This window comes from Anas acuta, chromosome 1, assembly GCF_963932015.1.
Source record: "Anas acuta chromosome 1, bAnaAcu1.1, whole genome shotgun sequence".
Classification (NCBI taxonomy): Eukaryota; Metazoa; Chordata; class Aves; order Anseriformes; family Anatidae; genus Anas; species Anas acuta.
Window position 1 is genome coordinate 124947250 of NC_088979.1, and position 19288 is coordinate 124966537.

Here is a 19288-nt window from a genome sequence, read left to right on the forward strand (position 1 = left end):
AGGCCTTACTAAAATGCAGAAAAATTACATCTACTGCCTTCCCTTCATCCAATAAGTGGGTGACCTTATCGTAGAAAGATTCCAAATGATTAAAATAGAACTTTTCCTTCATGAACCTATGTTGACTATGTCTAATAGCCTTCTTCTTTAACTGCCTCTCAGTAGCATTCAGGATAACCTCCGTAAGTTTTCCAGGTACTGAGGATAGACTGTTACGTCTGTAGTTTCTTTGGTCTTTTCTCATGCACTTCTTGTACATTAGGATAACATTAGCCAGCTTCCAGTCAGCAGGGTTCATCCCAGACTCCCAAGCCCCTTGGTAAATTGTTGAGGGGAGTCCAGTTATAACACCTGTTAACTCCTTCAGTACTCCAGGGTGAATACTGTCAGACCCCATGGATTTATAAATGTTCAATTGATACAACTTGTCCTTTTAATTTCAGTGACCACAAATGGAAAGTCACTGCTCCACCAGTCATGATCCTTCAACTTAAAGGACCTGACAACCCACAATCTATCATTAATACTGAAAATTGAGGCAACAAAGATGTTAAATATCTCAACCTTTTCCTCATTCTCCCTTGTTAGGTGACTATCCAGTGTTTTCCTTGGACTTTCTCTTGCTTAACATACTTTCAGAGGCCTTTTCTTTTTTTTTTTTTTTGTTTGTGTGATACTGCATTGGCTAGGATCAACTCAAGATAAGCTTAGTTTTACCTTGATTTCTTCCTACAAATGTGAACTTTGGCTCTATAATCTCCCTGTGAACCCTAACCTTGCTTCCAGAGATCAGGTACTTCTTTTGCCCAGGTTCCAAGAGGAGTTCCCTGTTTAGCCAAGCCAATCTTCTGCCCCACTTGTTTGACTTGCAACATGGTGCCTGCTCCTGGGCTTTTAAAAGGTGGTTCTTGAAAAGTGACCAGCTTTCAGGGATCCCTAAATCCTCTTTAGAGTATATTCCCAGGAGACACTGTTAACTAGCTTCCTTAGTAGCTTAAAGTCCAGGGTGACAACTCTGTTGACGTTTTCTCCTTACAACACAAGTTTTAAACTGATATTTCATGATTGCTGTGGCCAAGATAGCCGCCTACATTCACATCTCCCAAAAGGCCTGTAGTCTCAAATAGCAGGTCTAGGAAGGCATCTTTCCTAGTTGGCTCGCTAAACATTTGTGACAGGAGGTTGTCTTCAAAATGCTTTGGCAATTTCTCAGACTTGTCAGTATTCCTCCAGTTTATGCCTGGGAAGTTGAACTCTCCCAGAATGGTGAAGACAACCAACCAGGAGATTTCTCCTAATTGCTTATAGAATAGCTCATCTATGCCATCATCCTGGGTGGGTGGTCAACAATAGACACCCATGACACCCACAACAAAATATATTTGCTTTGCTGTCCATCCCCTTAATTCTCACCCAGAGGCTCTCTACCACATCCTGCCCTAACTACGACACCAGATGTACACCAAGTTTTGTGGATGACACCAAGTTAAGGGGAAGTGTCGATCTGCGGGAGGGTAGGAAGGCCCTGCAGAGGGACCTGGATAGGATGGGTCAATGGGCAGAGGCCAATGAGGTTCAACGTGGCTACAGGCTGGGTCCTGCACTTTGGTCACAACAACCCTATGCAATGCTACAGGGTTGGGGCAGAGTGGCTGAAAAGCTGTGCAGAGGAAAAGGATCCGGGGAGTTGGTCAATGCTTGTCCAAACTTGAGCCAGCAGTGTGCCCAGGTGGCCAAGAAGGCCAACAGCATCCTGGAATGTTGTTCCTGTATCAGGAATAGTGCAGCCAGCAGGAGCAGGGAGGTGATCGTCCCCCTGTACTCTGCTCTGGTGAGGCCGCATCTCAAGTACTGTGTTCAGTTTTGGGCCCCTCACTACAAGAAGGACATCGAGGCCCTGGAGCGTGTCCAGAGCAGGGCTATGAAGCTGGTGAAGGGCCTGGAGCACAAGTCCTGTGAGGAGCAATTGAGGGAACTGGGATTGTTTAGTCTGGAGAAGATGAGGCTCAGGGGACTCTTAAGTCTGCATTTAATGAACCCACCACACCTTTCCGTGTAATTTTTGTTCCTTTTTTTGCAGAGAGAAGAAAGCCTAGGACTGGTCATCTGACAGGGTTTACAAATGCTCCAATCCCTACTCCTAATAGTTTCAGCTCTGTAGGGAAAGGAAACTGCCTGGAAGTGAGAAGTGGAAGGGGCAGGACTGAGGACAAAGAATTGAGTCTTTAACTCATTCCAGGCATTGCTGTGGAAAATTTTTGTTTTCATGTTAACAAGGGAAGCAAATGGTAATCAAGATCTTCCTCTTCCCTCTGCATGTAGTTAGAGCCAATTTTTATTTCCTCCACATTCACACATCAGACACACATCTGTCTTCTACAGGTTCCTCTAATTCTCGTTAGACCTCTGTGTTCTCTGTCCCTATTGTAGCTTCTACTTTCTCTGTCTAGAAAGAGGGATTTGCTCGTAGTTGTTTGCACTGGGTCTAATGAGTACAATTCGTTCCTCTTTCCACGGTCAACTGGTTAATACAATGTTAAGGGAGAAATCGTAAATACATAGAAATTGGGAATTCTGTTGTGTGGTGGTCATTGTGTCCTGTAAACATAGAGTTTATGTTTGCATAACAAGAAGACAGCCATATCTTTTTCTGGCTAAGTGCCAGGAAGTACCCATCCTTTTGTGGGATCAGAGCCCAAGATTTTGGCTTCCAAATCTTGTGATAAGAACAAAAGTGGGTGCTAAGAAGTAAGGGCTTTTTTATTACTGAATTTACTTCAAACTGTAATCCTGGAGGGTAGTCCTCAGGTGGAGTACCAGTTACTGAAACTGAGTGACTGTTCATCTGATTTTCCTCTCCCTTACCCCGTGGTCAGTGTGCCAACATAGCTATATTAGTTTAAAATCCATAGAAGCCATCAGAAAGAGACTATTATTTTCCCAGGCTGTGTTAATGCTTCATTGCATGATTCCTGGCAAACAACCTAAATCACCTAGTATTTGCCTTTAAATGTAGGGTTTATTCAAACCCAGGGAAACAAAGCTGGAATTCAGACTAAGCTAGCAAACAAGCACTAAATTTCTGGGCAATGTTAATCAGCAACTTTCACTCAGAAATCATATATAAAACAGCAGTCAAGTCTTAGGAGAGATCATGTGAAAAACTCAGAGCTTCCAGGCTTGCCCAGAGGATGGGCAAGGGGAATGCGCTGTCATTCTTGATCCGCCTGCAGTTTTTGAGCACCTTGGGGCTTACGACAAATAAATCTGTGTCAAGGATTCCGCTTCTCCAGAACTTCTCTATTTTCCTGTGTTAGCGTGCCAAGGATTTGGTTTCAGGGTAGCCAAATCTGAAATGTATGTGAAAGCCATAGAGACCGATGTTGGCACAGGATCCTGCCCAGGAAAGGGCAAAGTCTGCCCCAGAACAACACCTTCTCTTGCCGTAGGCGTAGTGTTCGTCAGCCTTGTGAATTCGGAATGACACGAAGTGGGTGGGACTTGGTCAAACTCTCCTCCTCAAAACTCTTCCTGTCTGCACAGTCACAGAAGCCTCAGCTCATCAGGAGAGGATTTTGCTGAAGAGCTAGTCCAAACTTTCGACCTGAGGGAAGCTAAATATAGCACGTGTCTCCCAATAGACTTCAAAGGCTTTGGCAACAAAGGTCAGTACCGTTCTCCTCGCTTCATAGATGGGAAAAACAAAGCTGCAGAAGAGGGAAATTATTTCCTTGATATCATGTGGCAGTTTAGAACAGAATACTAGGGCATGAAAATCCTGTGCCCAGACCCGCTCTGCTAGGTCCCATGTGGCTTAAACTGTCAGTTGTGACAGGGAACTGCTTGTCTCTATTGTTTCTATCAACCCTCTTCCTCTTCATGTCACCACCTAATACTCCTTGCTTTTAGTGTCTGAACAGCTAGAAAAAGTGCATCTTTGGAAACTTATGCCACAGCAGGCATGTGTATTTCTATACATACCCAATTGGGAAGAAAATTGGAAACTGCATGTTTGAATTACGCCATGTATTGTGCTGATCAGGTCTTTTTATTGTCTGTCACCTTCCATGTAAGCCACCTCTACCAGGCAAGTTCCTAGTAGACTTCTTGGAGTTTCTGTCATTCTCCCTCTCCAAACCAATTGTTAATGGGAATGTATTCATCCTTATTTCCTTGTTCTCCTCTTTGAGAATTTGCAGAATGTGTTAAAACAGTCGCTTCCTTTAGCAGTTTAGCAGTTCTGTATTGCTGAGCCATACTGCAATGAATGTTGCTCTTCTCTCCATCAGATTAGAGTGGCTTGAAGATGAAACCCTCTGCTACCTATGAGCTGTTAGTAGACAGTGTTGGAGAATGGGACTTCACGGGTGGTTTTGTTCCTTGTGAGCTGCTGCTTGTTGGAGAGGATGCCTACCCTGTGCTTCTGAGCGCTGAGAAGCAGGTTCTGATCGCTGTTTCACGGTATGGGAAAGGCAAGATGGTGGTTATTTCCCACGAGGGAATCATGAAGAGCTCCAAGTTTTCCCAGTTCCTCAGAAATGCTGTGGAGTGGCTCAAGCCTTCCCCTGCGGCCCTGGTTGGGTCCCATCACCGGTTGGATTCCCTCTCCCAGCTGCTCCTTGGGGCTGGCATCAAAGTAGAGGCTGGGGTAGCGCTCAGCACCCACCACGGGGTGTACTGTATGGATGCCTATGACAGCACGCAGGCAAAAGACATAGTTTGCTTTGTAAAGGAAGGTGGAGGCCTGCTCATTGGAGGCCAGGCTTGGCACTGGGGTAGTCTACATGGGAAGGAGAAGGTGCTGTTTGAATTCCCTGGGAACCAGGTGACCAGTGTGGCTGGTGTGTACTTCACAGGAAATCCTGTAGCGGAAGGGATCTTCAAAGTTGCCAAGAAAATTCCAAAGATCCCCTTAACTGTTCCGTGAGTATCTGAATTGTTCTGTCTATTTAAACAAGTTATGCAAATGAGATGTTTACAGAAGATCCTTGAGGTAAGAGATGAAGATGTTTGAATGCTGGTTCTTTAATAGCCAGGGTGGGTTGCAGCTGTAGTCTTCAGATGTAAGAGAGAATCTCCTTGCTGTTTGTAATCTGAAAGAATGATGACTTTGCTTCCAGGGGAGTGGGTTAGGACATTCATTCAGGGTCAAGAAATGAGTGCAGCCATGTTGTAGAGCTGTCTCCCTGACCAGCTGTGCCTGTGAGCACCACACAGCAAGCTGGGGAAAGGAGGAGCAACTCCCCGGCTCCTATCCCATCCTTTCCCCCAGGGTGGGTATGTTCAGGCCAACTTTCACACAGTTCAAAACCACACTGGAGATGGAGCACCTCACCAGCACTCTGGGCTGGGCTCTGCCTGACAGCTGCTAAACCTGCTTAACCTGCAAAAATTTCCTTTTTGCAAGTGAAACCGCTGGACTGATGCTGAGCTGAGGAGGCAGGCCTGGTGCCACCTCCCTTCTCCAGAAGACACAGGCTGTTAGCAGGAACCCGCTGTGCTTCAAGTTAGTTTGGGATTCTAGCTTGGCCTTTTGGTCTCAGAGCAGCAGGTTGTGAAACTCTGAGCTGTTGTGTCTTGTATCGCAGAGCAGACAGCAGTGCCCTGGACTTTGCCCCTCTGTCTTCCTCCACCTCCCCTTGCCACTGAGCATACTGGACTGTGCCTAGCACCACTTTCTGCTCAGTTAGGGAAAGTGCCATGGGATCTCAGTGGAGCAGGAGCGGTGCTATGCTTCCTGTGTGTGGCCGTTTCACCTCACTGCAGTGGAAGTTGCAGTGACAGAAATAAAATTCCCAGAAAGTCTTTCATTTACTTCACAGTGTCAGTAAAGTAATAATCAGAAGAGAGGTGCAGTTTCCTGTCCTATGGGTGTGCACAAGGGCAGCATGTTTTATTGTAACTGAGCTGGCTGCAATGGCCATGTAACAACAGATTCTTTTCAGGTGTCAAAGAAAAATTGTGTTTGCCCAAATGGAGAAAATTATGTAATTGCAACCGATTGAACATGTCTTTCTCCACAGTGTCATATAGACGCTATAAGGAAATAGCAAAAATACAAGAGCCTTACATGGTAAAAGCTCCACAAAGATACTGTGGAGGATAACTGGTAGGAATTTTGGGGTCTGTCTTTTGGGGTCTATCTATCCTTTCTTCACTTCTTAACAGAACACACAGAGAAATCTTTTGGGCTTGTCCAGTTTATGATACTTAGGGTGGAGTAGTTCAAGGAAGTTTCTGCTACAGGAGATATGCTGATTTCCTCATCATTTGCAGGTTAAATTTGCAAAAGACTTGCTTAAAAAATATGAAAGCTCCTTTGACTTTTGAGATCCCGCATTTGGATTTTCAGGCTGCTCTTCAAAGTAACAGGCCTGGAAACTTTTATTTGTCTTCATTTGTAAATGAGTGCTGAGATTCTTACAGATCTGGTAGACTGCAAAAACTGAATCTTTAAAAGAAAAAAAAAAGATTGATGGATTTTACTTTATTTTTAAAATGAAAGAAGTGACAACATGATGTACTAGGGTGAGAGAGGAAGAAGAGGCAGGGACAGACACGGCAGCTGTTTAAGCAGAGGATTCTGGAATGGGGGCTAACTTGAACCTCTCTTGGTTTTGCAGACACCAGGCCAGTCTTGGCCTCGATTCTGCTTTTCTCCTGCATGGTGTGTCAGAGCTGGATATGGTGACAGAGGGCACACCCTCCATCTTGCTGGTGCATGGTGTACTCTCCTTCCCGCTCTGCCTGGACAGCTCGCACCGCTGCCTCTTAGCTGCAGCACGCTATGGCCGAGGCCGTGTTGTGGTGGCAACCCATGAGAGTCAGCTCCTCTCCCCAAAGATGGCCAAATTCCTGCTCAATGCTGTCCGCTGGCTAGATGCTGGGAGAAAGGGGCTGGTGGGTGTGGATGCCAGCCTGAAGAAACTGTGTGGCCTCTTCAGTGAGGAAGAGGTGAAGTCACAGGTATCAGAGCTGACAGGCAACATGAGCGTATACTGCTGTCCTTCTTACAGTGACAAACAGGTGGAGACGATTCATGCTTTTGTGGCAGAAGGGGGTGGCCTACTGATTGGAGGCCAAGCCTGGTATTGGGCTTCCCAGAACCGCGGCAAAGCTGCAGTGGCAGAATATCCTGGCAACAAAATCCTCAACCGCTTTGGGCTGAGCATCCTGGGGCAGAGTGTCCAGGCAGCAAAGCTCCCACCCACAGCATTTGGGGAGCACTATCACTTTCGCAAGGCACTCTCTCTTTTCAAGAGCCATGTAGACAAGGCTGAGGATCTCAAAGCTCCCCTGAAAGGCTGGCTGCCAAGGCTGGCACAAGACTGTGCTGCCTTTCTGCGCATCCCTGCCCAGGACTGCCCTGCATATGCCTCACTGCACCGCATCCTGGCCAAAGTGCTTCGCCAAAGTGGGATCCCGCACGTCAGCAGGCACAAGCCTGTCAAGAGCAACTCCAAAGAGGCAGCCCTGCTCTGCATGGCAACTGAGCTGTCATACACCATGACAGACTGTGCAGCCCTAGTGCAGAAATCTGCCACTGGGGTCTGTGCCCTTCCTGTTACCGTGGAAATCGATGGCACTAATCCAGGTGAGTACCGTATCTCCCTTCCTCTTGAGGCATGCTGGCGCTGGGATCAGCAAGGCACTTGCCCTCTGTGTGTATGTCTGAACATGAGGACAGATGTCCAGTTGCACTGTGGGCTTGTGGGGATGCTGGCCTCTGTGTGGTGGCAGGCAGGCTCCTTTTATGGCTGGCACTGATTTTAGCGCTCTGAAACATGCCATGGAAGTCTTGCATCCTCATAATTGGTACACAGGCACTTGGAGAAGAGCCAACTAAAGAAGCTCCTGAGGGTACTTGCACAGTGCAGTGGCTTCCTCAAGAAAGCTATAAGTTCCTCAGGAACTCCAGGCTCTGCTCTACCGTTTGTTGTCCCACTAGTGTTCTGACAGAGCCATCTTTGAGACCATCATGTGAAAAGGTGGGAGTTAGGTACAAAAGTTTTATTTTTTTATCTAGGCAATTTCAGTCTGAGTAGTAGCGGTCTCACAACTTCTTGTATCAGCAGAGCTGATGGAGTGAAGTTGTGGTTTTGGGGTGAAAACAAGAGACTGTGAGCAGGATGGGAACTTCATAGGCTGACACCATCACTGAAGCTATGGTATTTGGTAATTACGTCCTGAATCATTTGTCTAACGTTAAGCTTTGTAGCTATATAACTTTGAGATTCCTGGTACTGATATATTTAAACTTTAAGTAATTTCACTGGTAAGGTATTTTTCCATGGACAGATAAATCTTGAATTTTTGAATTTGAATATGATTGAGAGTTGTTGTTTGCAAACTATTCTAATGAGATAAAAAGGACAGTTCTGGAGTGGCAATGTCTTGAGTGCAGAGGAAGTTTCGAGACAAGAGTTGTGGAATAGTTGCTCACTGGTTGTAACACTAATGAGTCAGGGCAAAAGGGGAAAATTGTTAGGGTTGGTTGGATTGAAAGCATTGAATTGAATAGTGGGACTGTTCAGAATTTGTGTAATTCCACATTAAAAAAAAAAAGTGCTGGCAACCCATGATTTGAGATTAAACAATTTCAAAAATGCCATAGGTGTAAGTTCAGCAAAATTGAGATGAATTGGTGAAAAGTTATGATATTATGTCTATTTTACATTTTTCCATGGATTAGGTTTTGCCTGACAAAATTTCTTGGAGGATGGGGAAGGTTGTAAATGAGGAGCTTTAGGATGGTCCGGCTCTTCTGAGGATTTTTGCTGTTTGGACTGAAATATTCTTAAGTAAACTTTGTCAGAACTAATGAGTGGATTTTGCCTGATCAGTACAGTAGAGATGGATCAGTTTTGCAGTGTATATCAGAAGTGTCTACTGAAATCTCCGAGGCAGAGGAGGCTTTAATTTCCATGGGAAGGCTGTCTAGAGGCTTGCTAAATTTTAGTGGTGTGGTAGGGTACCCATCTTATGCCTTGGCTAGGACAGCCCTCTAGGCATTCTCATAACTTCAGTCAGCTTAGAAATGGGAATTCGTGTGGGCCCCAGCTTATGCTGACTAGTCAGTTGGGAAAAATATGATGTCACTGTCAGTCTGTTATTTAGGAGATGTTTGATGACCATTACAACTTCAACTACGTCTAATACCATCACAGTATGCACCTTTGAGGGTAAGAGGATCTGAGTGGAGGAGGAGTTGTTTCTTTTAAAATTATTATTTTTTGTTTATTTTTTTACAAGTATTAATAAGTACCTTCGTCATTCTTGGAATTTTACGTTTGGGTGGGCTTGCTTGCTAATTGTGTGACGATCTTGTTCATGCCAATACCCTTTCCCTTTAAAGCTGTATTTCCAACAGATTGGATAAAATGTGAGACAATTGTGCATGTGTAGAGACAAGGGCAGAAATTCTTTTACTGCAGCTTGAAATCTCCAGAATCCATAACATCAGGCTGAAGAGTTTCTGACTGTTCAGATCTGTGTTCTCTCACATTTTAGGTAAGACAGCCTGGAGGAGTACAGGACTCTATCTCCCGGAGGGTCACACAGCCGTTATAACATTCCCTTGTCGGCTGGTCGGTGCTGGTCTGCAGGTGAGCCCTTACTAGTTTGGCTACTGCTTACACAATGTCAGCTGGGCACTCGAATATAGGTCTTAGGCCTTGTCAGTCCTTTCCTTCTGCTGCCACCCTGTGGCACTTTCCATGCATTGTCATCATTTTTCACTTTGTTTCCACTCCTTGCATTCCTCGTCTGTGTGCTGGCAGGATAATTGATTGTGGCTGCTGCCTGGAGACTGCTTGCTGTACCTGTTCTGTTGCCGTGCAGAGAGAACTGATCAAGGTGATTCTAGGCCCAAATAAGTACTTGGGTGGGCCCTTCTAATCATGAAACTTAGTTCTGTCTCTTTCCAGAACTCTCCTAATGTACTTCCACAATGCTGCTACTGTTGCTCTCATAGATGTATCCAGATCAGATATAAACCAGTTAACTGGAATCCTGTTCTCATCAAAGAACAAAGCAGACAAAAGCTCACCTGCTTGGGTATGTTTTGCAGTAAGCTTCCTGCAGCTGAAACTCAAGATTAACTCAGGTATTTTTGTATAATCTTGCAGCCACTTTCTGTCTGTTTTACTGTATCAGGGCCGAGGAAGAGGCACAATAAAACAACCCAGGAGTGACCACACCTCTCCACCTCATATGTTATAGGATGTGACTTTGATGCTGGTGCAGGGTGAAGAAAAAATAAATACAAGTAAAGTACAGTGAAAAAAAAAACATTGCAATTCTGTGAACTGCCAATGAAGGATATAGCAGACCCCGGTAAAAATAGGAGCAGAGCCGTGAGACTGTCCGAGATAGAGACAGCACTAAACTTTTTAACTTTTTTTTTTTTTGTTGTTTTGTTTTGTTTTGTTTTGCTGCTTCTGGCCACCACAGGCTGAACACTTGAACAATTCTGAAGTTAGAAAGCTGTTTCTGCACATGTGCCCTGCAGGAACAGCGCTACAGCAGAGGGCTCAGGGTGCTATAGTTCGTTGGCAAAGTTGTACTTGAAGCATTTTACCCAGCTGCTCACAAATCACCTACCCTTCTGTTTGCCAGGTGCAGGTTGGGTGTCATGCGGATGACCTCTCTAATGCTGAAGAGCTGAAACGAGCCCCAGTGGTAATACGTACCTGTGATATTACCTGCCAGAAACAGTCAGTTTCCTGCCTCTGGGGTGGCCTCATTTACATCATAGTACCAGAAAGGAGCGTCCTGGGAAAAGTGCCCATCACTGTAGAAGGGGCAGTCAGAGCTCCTTTCTTCAAGCTTGGTAGGTTTATTTACCTTGGTGCCTTTCTTAGTGCTGCTCATGATGCTGCTATCCCTGTGACTGAAATGAAAGATGCTGCCATGCTTAGGAGCACCTGACTGTGTTTAGTAATGCCTAGACTCAGTTTCCTTGGTTTGTCTTGCTCTGGGATTCCAGGTAGTTCACATATTCACTCTGTGCCTGCTGTCACATGAGGGAGGTGAGGGAGCTGTCACAAAAAGGGCAGGGTTTGTCTAAACCAACATTTCTTAGTGGTTGAAATTGTCATTTCTGGTGAAAACCATGTGTTGATGGGAGTGTTCTGTCACAACAAAGCTTATCTTGCACTCTGTGTGCTTTAGTGTGATAAATCTCTGTGGTGAATTTTCCATGATTTCTGTCATTTTCTCTTTCCTTGTGGTATGCAACATCTTGTTCCTCTATCAAATTAAACAGAAATCAGTGTTGTTAGACGGAGAAAAAACTCCATTGGAGAAGAAGAAGCAAGATCATCAAGTGAGACTGGAGAAGCCTGCTTCTTATTCTCAGAAGGAAAACAGAGATTTGTTCTTGCCATGCTAACTACTTTGGTATATGACAGTTTGCTCCCATCTGTCTCCCATCCATAAGAGCCTAAGGCTTCCCAAGTACAGGGTGAGGATTAACTAATTAACAACCAACCACCTGCAGTTGCACACCTACCACGTACTGTTTTCCAAGAGAATTTCTCAACTGTGATCTGTTTCTTCAACTTGACTTCTGGGAGTGTGCTCAAAAGTTAGAGCTGTGGTTAACTGATTTTCTGTGTTGATGTAGGGGAGACCTGTGAAAACCAGTGGAAGGCCAGTATCCGGCACTACCCTGCTCCCTGGGCAGAACTGGCAGCTGAGAGTCTCATCCTGACGGTACCAGCTGACAGCATCCGCCACTTGGAGAACCCAAAACCACTGCTGACCCTGTGGAATGAGATCATGGTGGCAATAAGCAAATTGGCAGCCATACCAACAAAGTTCCCAAGGCCAGAGAGGATTGTAGCAGATGTCCAGATCTCATGTGGTAGGTGCACTGACAAATGGCATTTCTCAAGTGGCTACAAGGCAAGTGGCCTCTAGTAGCAAGATCTGTTCCTGCGAAGTCACTTCAGTAAAGCCGGACTGGAAACATACGTAAAGGGTCAAATGATTGTGATCCTTGCATAATTGTGAGCTACTCAAACAGTATGAAAATACAGTAAGACAGTACTTATAAAAATTAAATAGACCCGTTCAGATGCCTCTCTGTCTAAACCAGCATTGTCTCACTCAGCTGTTCTGCTGCCTGGATGTGTTAAGAGGCAGAGCTGGTGACTGCAGGGTTTTTTGTCTCCTTCCTGAATGTACTGCTGAATCAGTACAGCTGGGAGACATTGATCTAATTTCTGTTGTTTTTTGTTTTTTTTTTCCTGCCTCAGCCATAGGATTGTTTGCTTACATTCAGTGATAATTGTTATACTCGTGTGTACCTACCTGCTGGAAACAGGCTGTGCAAAGGTTACTGTGGGCAAACCTTAGTTGGAAAAGATGTGCCTGAGGTGATGGCAGTGGAGAAGCAGAAGCAATACTACTGTTAAAGCCCATGAGTTTGTAGTTTTGCAGTTGATACTCCATGACCCCAGCTTTTCAAGTTGTGTGCTGAGTGTATTTGAATGAGTCAAGCTAGATGATAAATTCAGAACCTTGTAATACTATTTTTTCAATTGGTTTTCAAATCACGTTGGTGAAATTCATTATCCCAAAATGAGGCAAGGTCTTGGCACAAACCCTGATGCCCTAATCCTTTGCTAAGGCACATGGGAATAATCTGTTACACATTTTGGGAACGTTAAGTTCAGCTATGCTAAGCAAATGCCAGTTAAAAAGACCATTGGCTGCAAACACAAAATTCCCTCCTGTTTTGGGTGGAATAAATGGTTTCACTCACATTTCTGGACCTGATTTTTTTGCATGCCTATGGCTTTTAATTACACGCATCCCTCTTATTAGAAATTGGGGAGCTCAAGATCTTAAATAGTTTCTGCAGGAAGGGGGTTGTGATTGATGTCCTCTCACTTGAGTACTATACAGGCTTATTGTTCGGTTAAAGCCAGCTGTGTAGGCTCCCTACATGTATGTAGTGAGAATAAGGGCTGTTTATCCACTTCTACGATAGGTGTTTGATTTTGGGGAGATGATTCTTTTATGAAGCTTTGGGAATCTTTAAGAATAAGGACAAGTCAAGGATGAAAACACCAAGGAGACTTGGGAAAAATCCCTTGCAGTACAAAATTCTTGCCTTGCATGACACTGGGAAATTATTTATAGAACAGCTATTCTGTGAGGTTAAGAGCTGACTTCAGCATGACAAGTTTTGCAGCCCTCGAGCATGGCAAGCTGTAACATCCATGTATTTTGTCTACACTGCTAACTTCTGGAGTGCAGACATGCAGGATCCACACTCTACACAGGAAGTCAAACTCTGCCAGGGTGCTGAATCACATTATTGCACGTTTGGGTAGGTGTCAGCTGTGCTTGGGTTGTGAGCATTTGGGGGTATTCTGGGCAAGAGACAGGAAAGAAAGTCTGCCCCAAACCTGAACCTTCCTTCAACCAAAAATCTCATCCTCAGCCCAACTGTGAGTGTACACTTAAATATAAAAAGGCAAAGTAGGTGAAACTGTACTTAACTGATAGTACTGTCTCTATCTCTTCTTTGATACAGTAACGCTTGTACTATTTCCTTATCTCACAAAAAGGAAAAAAAAAGTCACTTATGGTAATCTTAGAATGATAGAATGTTTCAGGTTGGACGTGACCTCAAAGATTATCTAGTTCCAACCCCCTGCAATAGGCAGGGACGCCACTACTAGATTAGGTTGCTCAGGACCTCATCTAACCTGGTCTTGAACACCTCCAGGAATGGAGCCTCCACAACCTCTCTGGGAAACCCATTCCAGTGCCTCACCACCCTCTGAGTGAAGAATTTCCTCCTAACCTCTAACCTAAATCTCCTTTCTTTTAGTTTAAAATCATTCCCCCTCATCCTGTCAATATCTGATTGAGCAAAAAGTTGCTCTCCATTTTTCTTTTTAAGTGCCCTTCAAGTACTGAAAGGTTACAATGAGGTAACCTCACTCCGGAGCCTTCTCTTCTCCAGGCAGATCAGCCCCAGCTCTCTCAGCCTTTCTTCACAGGAGAGGTGCTCCAGCCCTCTGATCATCTTTGTGGCCCTCCTCTGGACCCACTCTAACAGATCCACATCCTTCTTGTGCTGGGGGCCCCTCACCTGGATGCAGCACTCCAGGTAGGGCCTCAAAAGGGTAGAGCAGAGGGGGACAATCACCTCCCTTGACCTGCTGGTCACCCCTCTGTTGATGCTGCCCAGGATGCAGTTAGCCTTCTGGGCTGCAAGCACGCACTGACAGTTCACGTTGAGCTTTCCATCCACCAGAACCCATAAGTCCTTCTCTGCAGGGCTGCTCTCAATAAGTTCTTCTCCCAGTGTGTCCTCATGCCTGGGACTGCCCCGGCCCAGGTGCAGCACCTTGTGCTTGAACTCCTTGAACCTCATTAGGTTCACATGATCCCTCTTCTCAAGCTTGTCCAGGTCCCTTTGGATGGCATCCCTTCCTTCTGTTGTATCAACCATACCACTCAGCTTGGTGTCTTTTGTGAACTTGCTGAGGGTGCACTCAATCCCACTGTCTATGTTGCTGATAAAGGTATGGAACAGTACTGGTCCCAGGACAGACCCCTGAGGCCTTCACTTCACCGGCCTTCACTTGGACATAGAGCCATTGAATACAGCTTGTAATGTAATTGTAATACAGCATGGTTTGTGAGATGGAGGAAAGGTGCTGGAGAAATGAAAAAGAAATACAGTTACTTATGTTTAAGAGGCACTGGGGTAAGTACTTATGTTTTTCTTGCAGGCTGGATGCATTCTGGCTACCCCATCATGTGCCACATCGATTCAGTGAAGGAGATGATAGATGTGAAGCACATGAAAACTACTGGTCTTTGGGGTCCTGTCCATGAGCTGGGACACAATCAACAGCAGCAAGCATGGGAGTTTCCACCTCATACCACAGAGGCCACCTGCAATCTCTGGTCTGTCTATGTGCATGAGAAGGTGCTGGGGATTCCCAGGCATCAGGCACATGAGGCACTTACGTCACAGTGCCGGGAGGAAAGGATAAGAGAGTATCTGAAGAAAGGTGCTCAGCTAAAGGACTGGAACGTATGGACTGCTCTGGAGACATACCTGCAGGTAACTGGGAAAAGCGAGTGTATTAGTCACTGCACCAAGCCTGTCTGCATTTAAGAAGCGATTGGACTGTGCACTTAGCCACATGGTCTAAACTTTTGGATAGACCTGTGCAGTGCCAGGAGTTGGACTTGATGATCCTTATGGGTCCCTTCCAACTCGGGATATTCTATGATTCAGTAGTTGGTGAACCCTGTGTCAGAAGGATGTCTTCAGCCTGGTGACTCCAGGTGTCATGCCAGTGTTTGCTTACAATCCGGATTCATCATAGGTCCAGAAATCACTTGAGAGATGCACACGTAGATTGTGTAGTGCTAGCATCTCCTGTTACCCTTCCTTTGAAAGACTGGGGCTTAACTGCTCAGGAACAGAACTTAGTACAATATATTAATCTCTCTCCCTAGGAGAGAAACAGGAACTGCTTGTTATATATAACAGTATATACATGTATATATATTATATATATGGTATATATAATTATATAGCATATATTTATGTTTGATTATATCATGTGGAAAAAGGATGATCAAACTTGGATCTTTAGTCCTTTAATCTGCTGCAATTTTCCTGTGGGACATTGAGTTAGCTGGCCAGAAAAAAAAAGTCCATTATGATGACTTAAGCTACTGACTGTTTTGAGGTGAATGTCCCTCAGCCCCCCTGTCTGGGAGCTCTCACATCTTCTATGAATAACAAAATATTTATTGAAGGAGTAGTGATCCTGATTTTACCACGTTCCAGAGTGGAAAATCAGTGAGCCTAAATCATCAAGCTAAAGATATTGCCTAGTCCATAGCTAGTCTCAGCACCAGGGGTTTCCATGGTAATAGGGGATTATGAGAGGTAGATAATCTGTCTGCCTGTACTTCCTAATGTAGAAATGCTGTCTGCTCCTGCTTAGCTGTTCCAGCATGATGGTGGATTTGTAGAACATGTTTTAGTGTCAAACTATTTAGTATCAGGAAGTGAGATGCAAGTCATGGCTTGGTAAAGAACTAAAGATATTCAGTAGATATTCTGTATCCTGTCATGCTGTTTCAAGTCAGCTCTTCATATTAACCTCATCTTGAGCAACAACATAGGTTTCCTCTCCCTCTTTACTTTAAATTTCTTGCTCATACAAGACTATTTTTTTTTATTTTTTTTTTAAATCTGAAACTCCTGTGTTCTTATTCCTAGCCAAAACTCATGCTCAGCTCACAATCTCTCCTTCTTGTTTTCTGATCATGCCTTGTTCTCCTGTCTTCCTTCTGTCCAGGTTATCTGTCAGCATCCTCTTTGATACTCCTTTTGCTGCACAAGAATCTTTCTTCCACACAAACCAACAACTTGTATAGATGATTGCTGACATTTCTAGCTCCTCCCAACGCATCTTTCATCTCTGTTTGTGCTTGCAAGCCAGTGTAATGGGAAGGTGTATTTTTCTGTACTCTAAGTTGTGCTCTGAAGCCTGAAAGCCGGATACCTTCTTCTAACTTTACATTAAATCCAAAAGACACTAGAGAAACAAGGGGTGGGAGGGTCACTCTACTGTTTGTAACACAGGAATAATGTCAATGAAATGAAAAGTTCACTGTTTTATACTGTTCTTCTCCCGCAGCTGCAGGAAGGGTTTGGCTGGGACCCCTTCACTCACCTCTTCTCTGACTACCAGAAAATGTCCTCTATCCCAGAAGACAACCCTTCTAAGATGAATTTGTGGGCGCAGAAGTTTTCTCAGCAGGTGAATAGGAATCTGGCTCCTTTTTTTACAGCCTGGGGATGGCCTATCAAGAAAGAGCTGTCTGAGGAACTCTCCTGTTTACCCACCTGGGAACAGGACCCAATGAAGTCCTACAGATCATGAAAGAAAAACATCTGAACTTTGATTCTCAGATAAGGTACAGCCTATGTTTTAGGCCTTGTGTACTGCATGATTGCTCATTGGGCACTTGATGTTAGATTAATTTCTTTAGCTTGCTAGTTTAGAGTGGAGGTTAACCCCCAACAGGTGTTCAGCAGAAACTTGTATGTTGCTCAGCACCCATCTAAACCACCTTCTGAAGGCTTGAATAATAAATAAGCTTTGTTCTAGGTTCTTCACCTCAGGAGGAATGTAATTCTGAGTAGATGTAGTTCCTGCAGAACCTTTATCTGATGAAATGGAAGTTTTCAGGATGGAGCAATCACTGGAGTGGTCTCAAGCACAATACCAATAGAATAAGGGTCTCTAAAGCAAATAGTATCCTCCACAATGTTGTATTCTTCCGCTGTAATCTCAGTAATACGAGATGTTCACTATGGACATGAGTACCTATAAAATTCTTCATCTTTAATCTCCCTAACTATGCAGAAGGTCCATGCCTACTATCATGAAAATGACCTTATAATGCTTATATACAGCTTATATAACAGCTGATACTAAAATGTTGTAATTTCTTCCTGCTTTATATTGTGTGACCCAATGTCCAGCTTTGTGCAAATAAGTCAATGCTGAGTGGTAGCCATCACTCTTACTGTAGTCTGTGAGCAAGATACAAGCCATGAAATATATCAGCATAGAAACAAAGAAGAGGTGACTTGCTTATAGTTAATAGCGATCCAACTCCTGGACTCATCAGAAATTAAAAACCAGGCGATGACATGACAGCATGAAGGAGCAATCAGGAGCAGGACAGCAGCACAGCCAGCATTTTCGGAGGACCAACAGACATTAATGTTTCCCTCACCTCATTCATGATTGCTTGACTAGCACAACACACTGGTGACTACACAGTGCTGACAAGTGTTTTAATGCTTCGTCTAGTAGCATACTGGTCTGGACACCCTTCTTGTGTATCAGCAATAAATAAGACAATTCTGGATTTTCAAACTGTGTGTGGTCCTACTTTCAAGTGTGCAGTTTAAAAAAAAAAAGCCTAATAAGAAGTGATCCAAAATTTTGTTACAGCAGTTTTTCATTTTTGTTCTGTCTCAGATGTAGTTCTGACTTTTCTGTGATTCATTGGCCTAATATTTACTTTGTCTTTCAAACTTTCTTTCTGTTCTTATTCACTATCAGTGTAAGTTGTTCTTCCAATAAAGTATATGCAGAGGCTAATGATAGCTTAGACAGTGGTTCAGTACTAGTTTAGTATTTAACTAGAGTAGAGTACTAGAGTGCTTTAGACTAAAAGGAAGGCTTTCATAGTGGAAAGGTTTAGATTTGACCCTGTCTACGGAAACAGATTTCACCCCTACTGAGTTTATGAGCAAAAGCTGAGTTCATGTACATTTAAAAAATGCTGAAAATATTATTGGTTCTGTTACCTGAGTACGGCAGGATTTGTTTTTTGTTTTGTTGTTGTTATTGTTGTTTGTTTTTACGTGAAAGACACAACAAAATGGATCTTAAAGTGTTTAAGAGAAAAAAGGCTAAAGAAAAAGGTGATAGGCTGGATTCTGAGCTAGAATGGACTAGTCCAACCACAGGGATTCCAATGGAAAAGTTACAATTTACACCAGCTCTAAATGCAGCCTGAAATATTTAGGCATACATGTATGTAGTACACAAACTCAGCATTAGACTAACTCAATTTAATGTCACCCTTAGAATGGTATCTGTTCTTCTTTAGTGTAATACCACCACCACTACAAAAACAAACACACAGAAAAAAAAAAAACAAAAAAAAACCAACAACTACATGGACAGATCATAGAAAAGTTTTGACACATTTATGAACTGATTTCTGCACTTGCTTTTCCACTAGTTATGGTGCATACTGGAGCAGCCTGTCAAAGCAGAAAGGCCAAACTGAGACCGCAGCAATAGAAAAAAGGGGGAGCACAGAGACAGTCTGCAAAATAACATATGGAACATTTAATCATTTCTGTAAAAATGTAATTCAAGCAGCAGTCACAGAGAAATTTAGCATGAAGTCTGGGAAAAACCTATAACACAGCTGAGACCAACCTGAGCAGTAGCTGAAATAGAGAGGAAAAAAATAAAGTAAAATAGATTTGGAGACCATAAGAGCCTTAGCAAAAAAATAAACCAGGAAACATGCTCTAATCAACCCTGAGAATGAATGGGTTAACTGGTGATGTTTTCATAGCGCATACATATTTTCTGGCTTCATTTATACAGTAAGCTTTCTTTAGCAGAAAGTCACTTGCCATTGCTATACACTGACTTCATCTAGTAGGGAGCAGGAAGCTGAACAAAGATCTGACAAACTT

The 19288-nt window shown here is 43.9% G+C and overlaps 1 protein-coding gene across 1 annotated transcript; it reads left to right on the top strand.

The window, feature by feature from the left end:
* The first annotated feature begins 3537 nt into the window (after positions 1-3537).
* On the top strand, positions 3538-17942 carry LOC137865581 (TRPM8 channel-associated factor 2-like). Its single transcript, XM_068700746.1, is given in 8 exon segments — positions 3538-3665; positions 4290-4923; positions 6624-7594; positions 9511-9605; positions 10618-10831; positions 11627-11866; positions 14757-15094; positions 16692-17942. Coding segments are annotated over 7 exon segments (2736 nt in total). The 5' UTR covers positions 3538-3665; positions 4290-4306; the 3' UTR covers positions 16953-17942.
* Positions 17943-19288: the final 1346 nt, after the last annotated feature.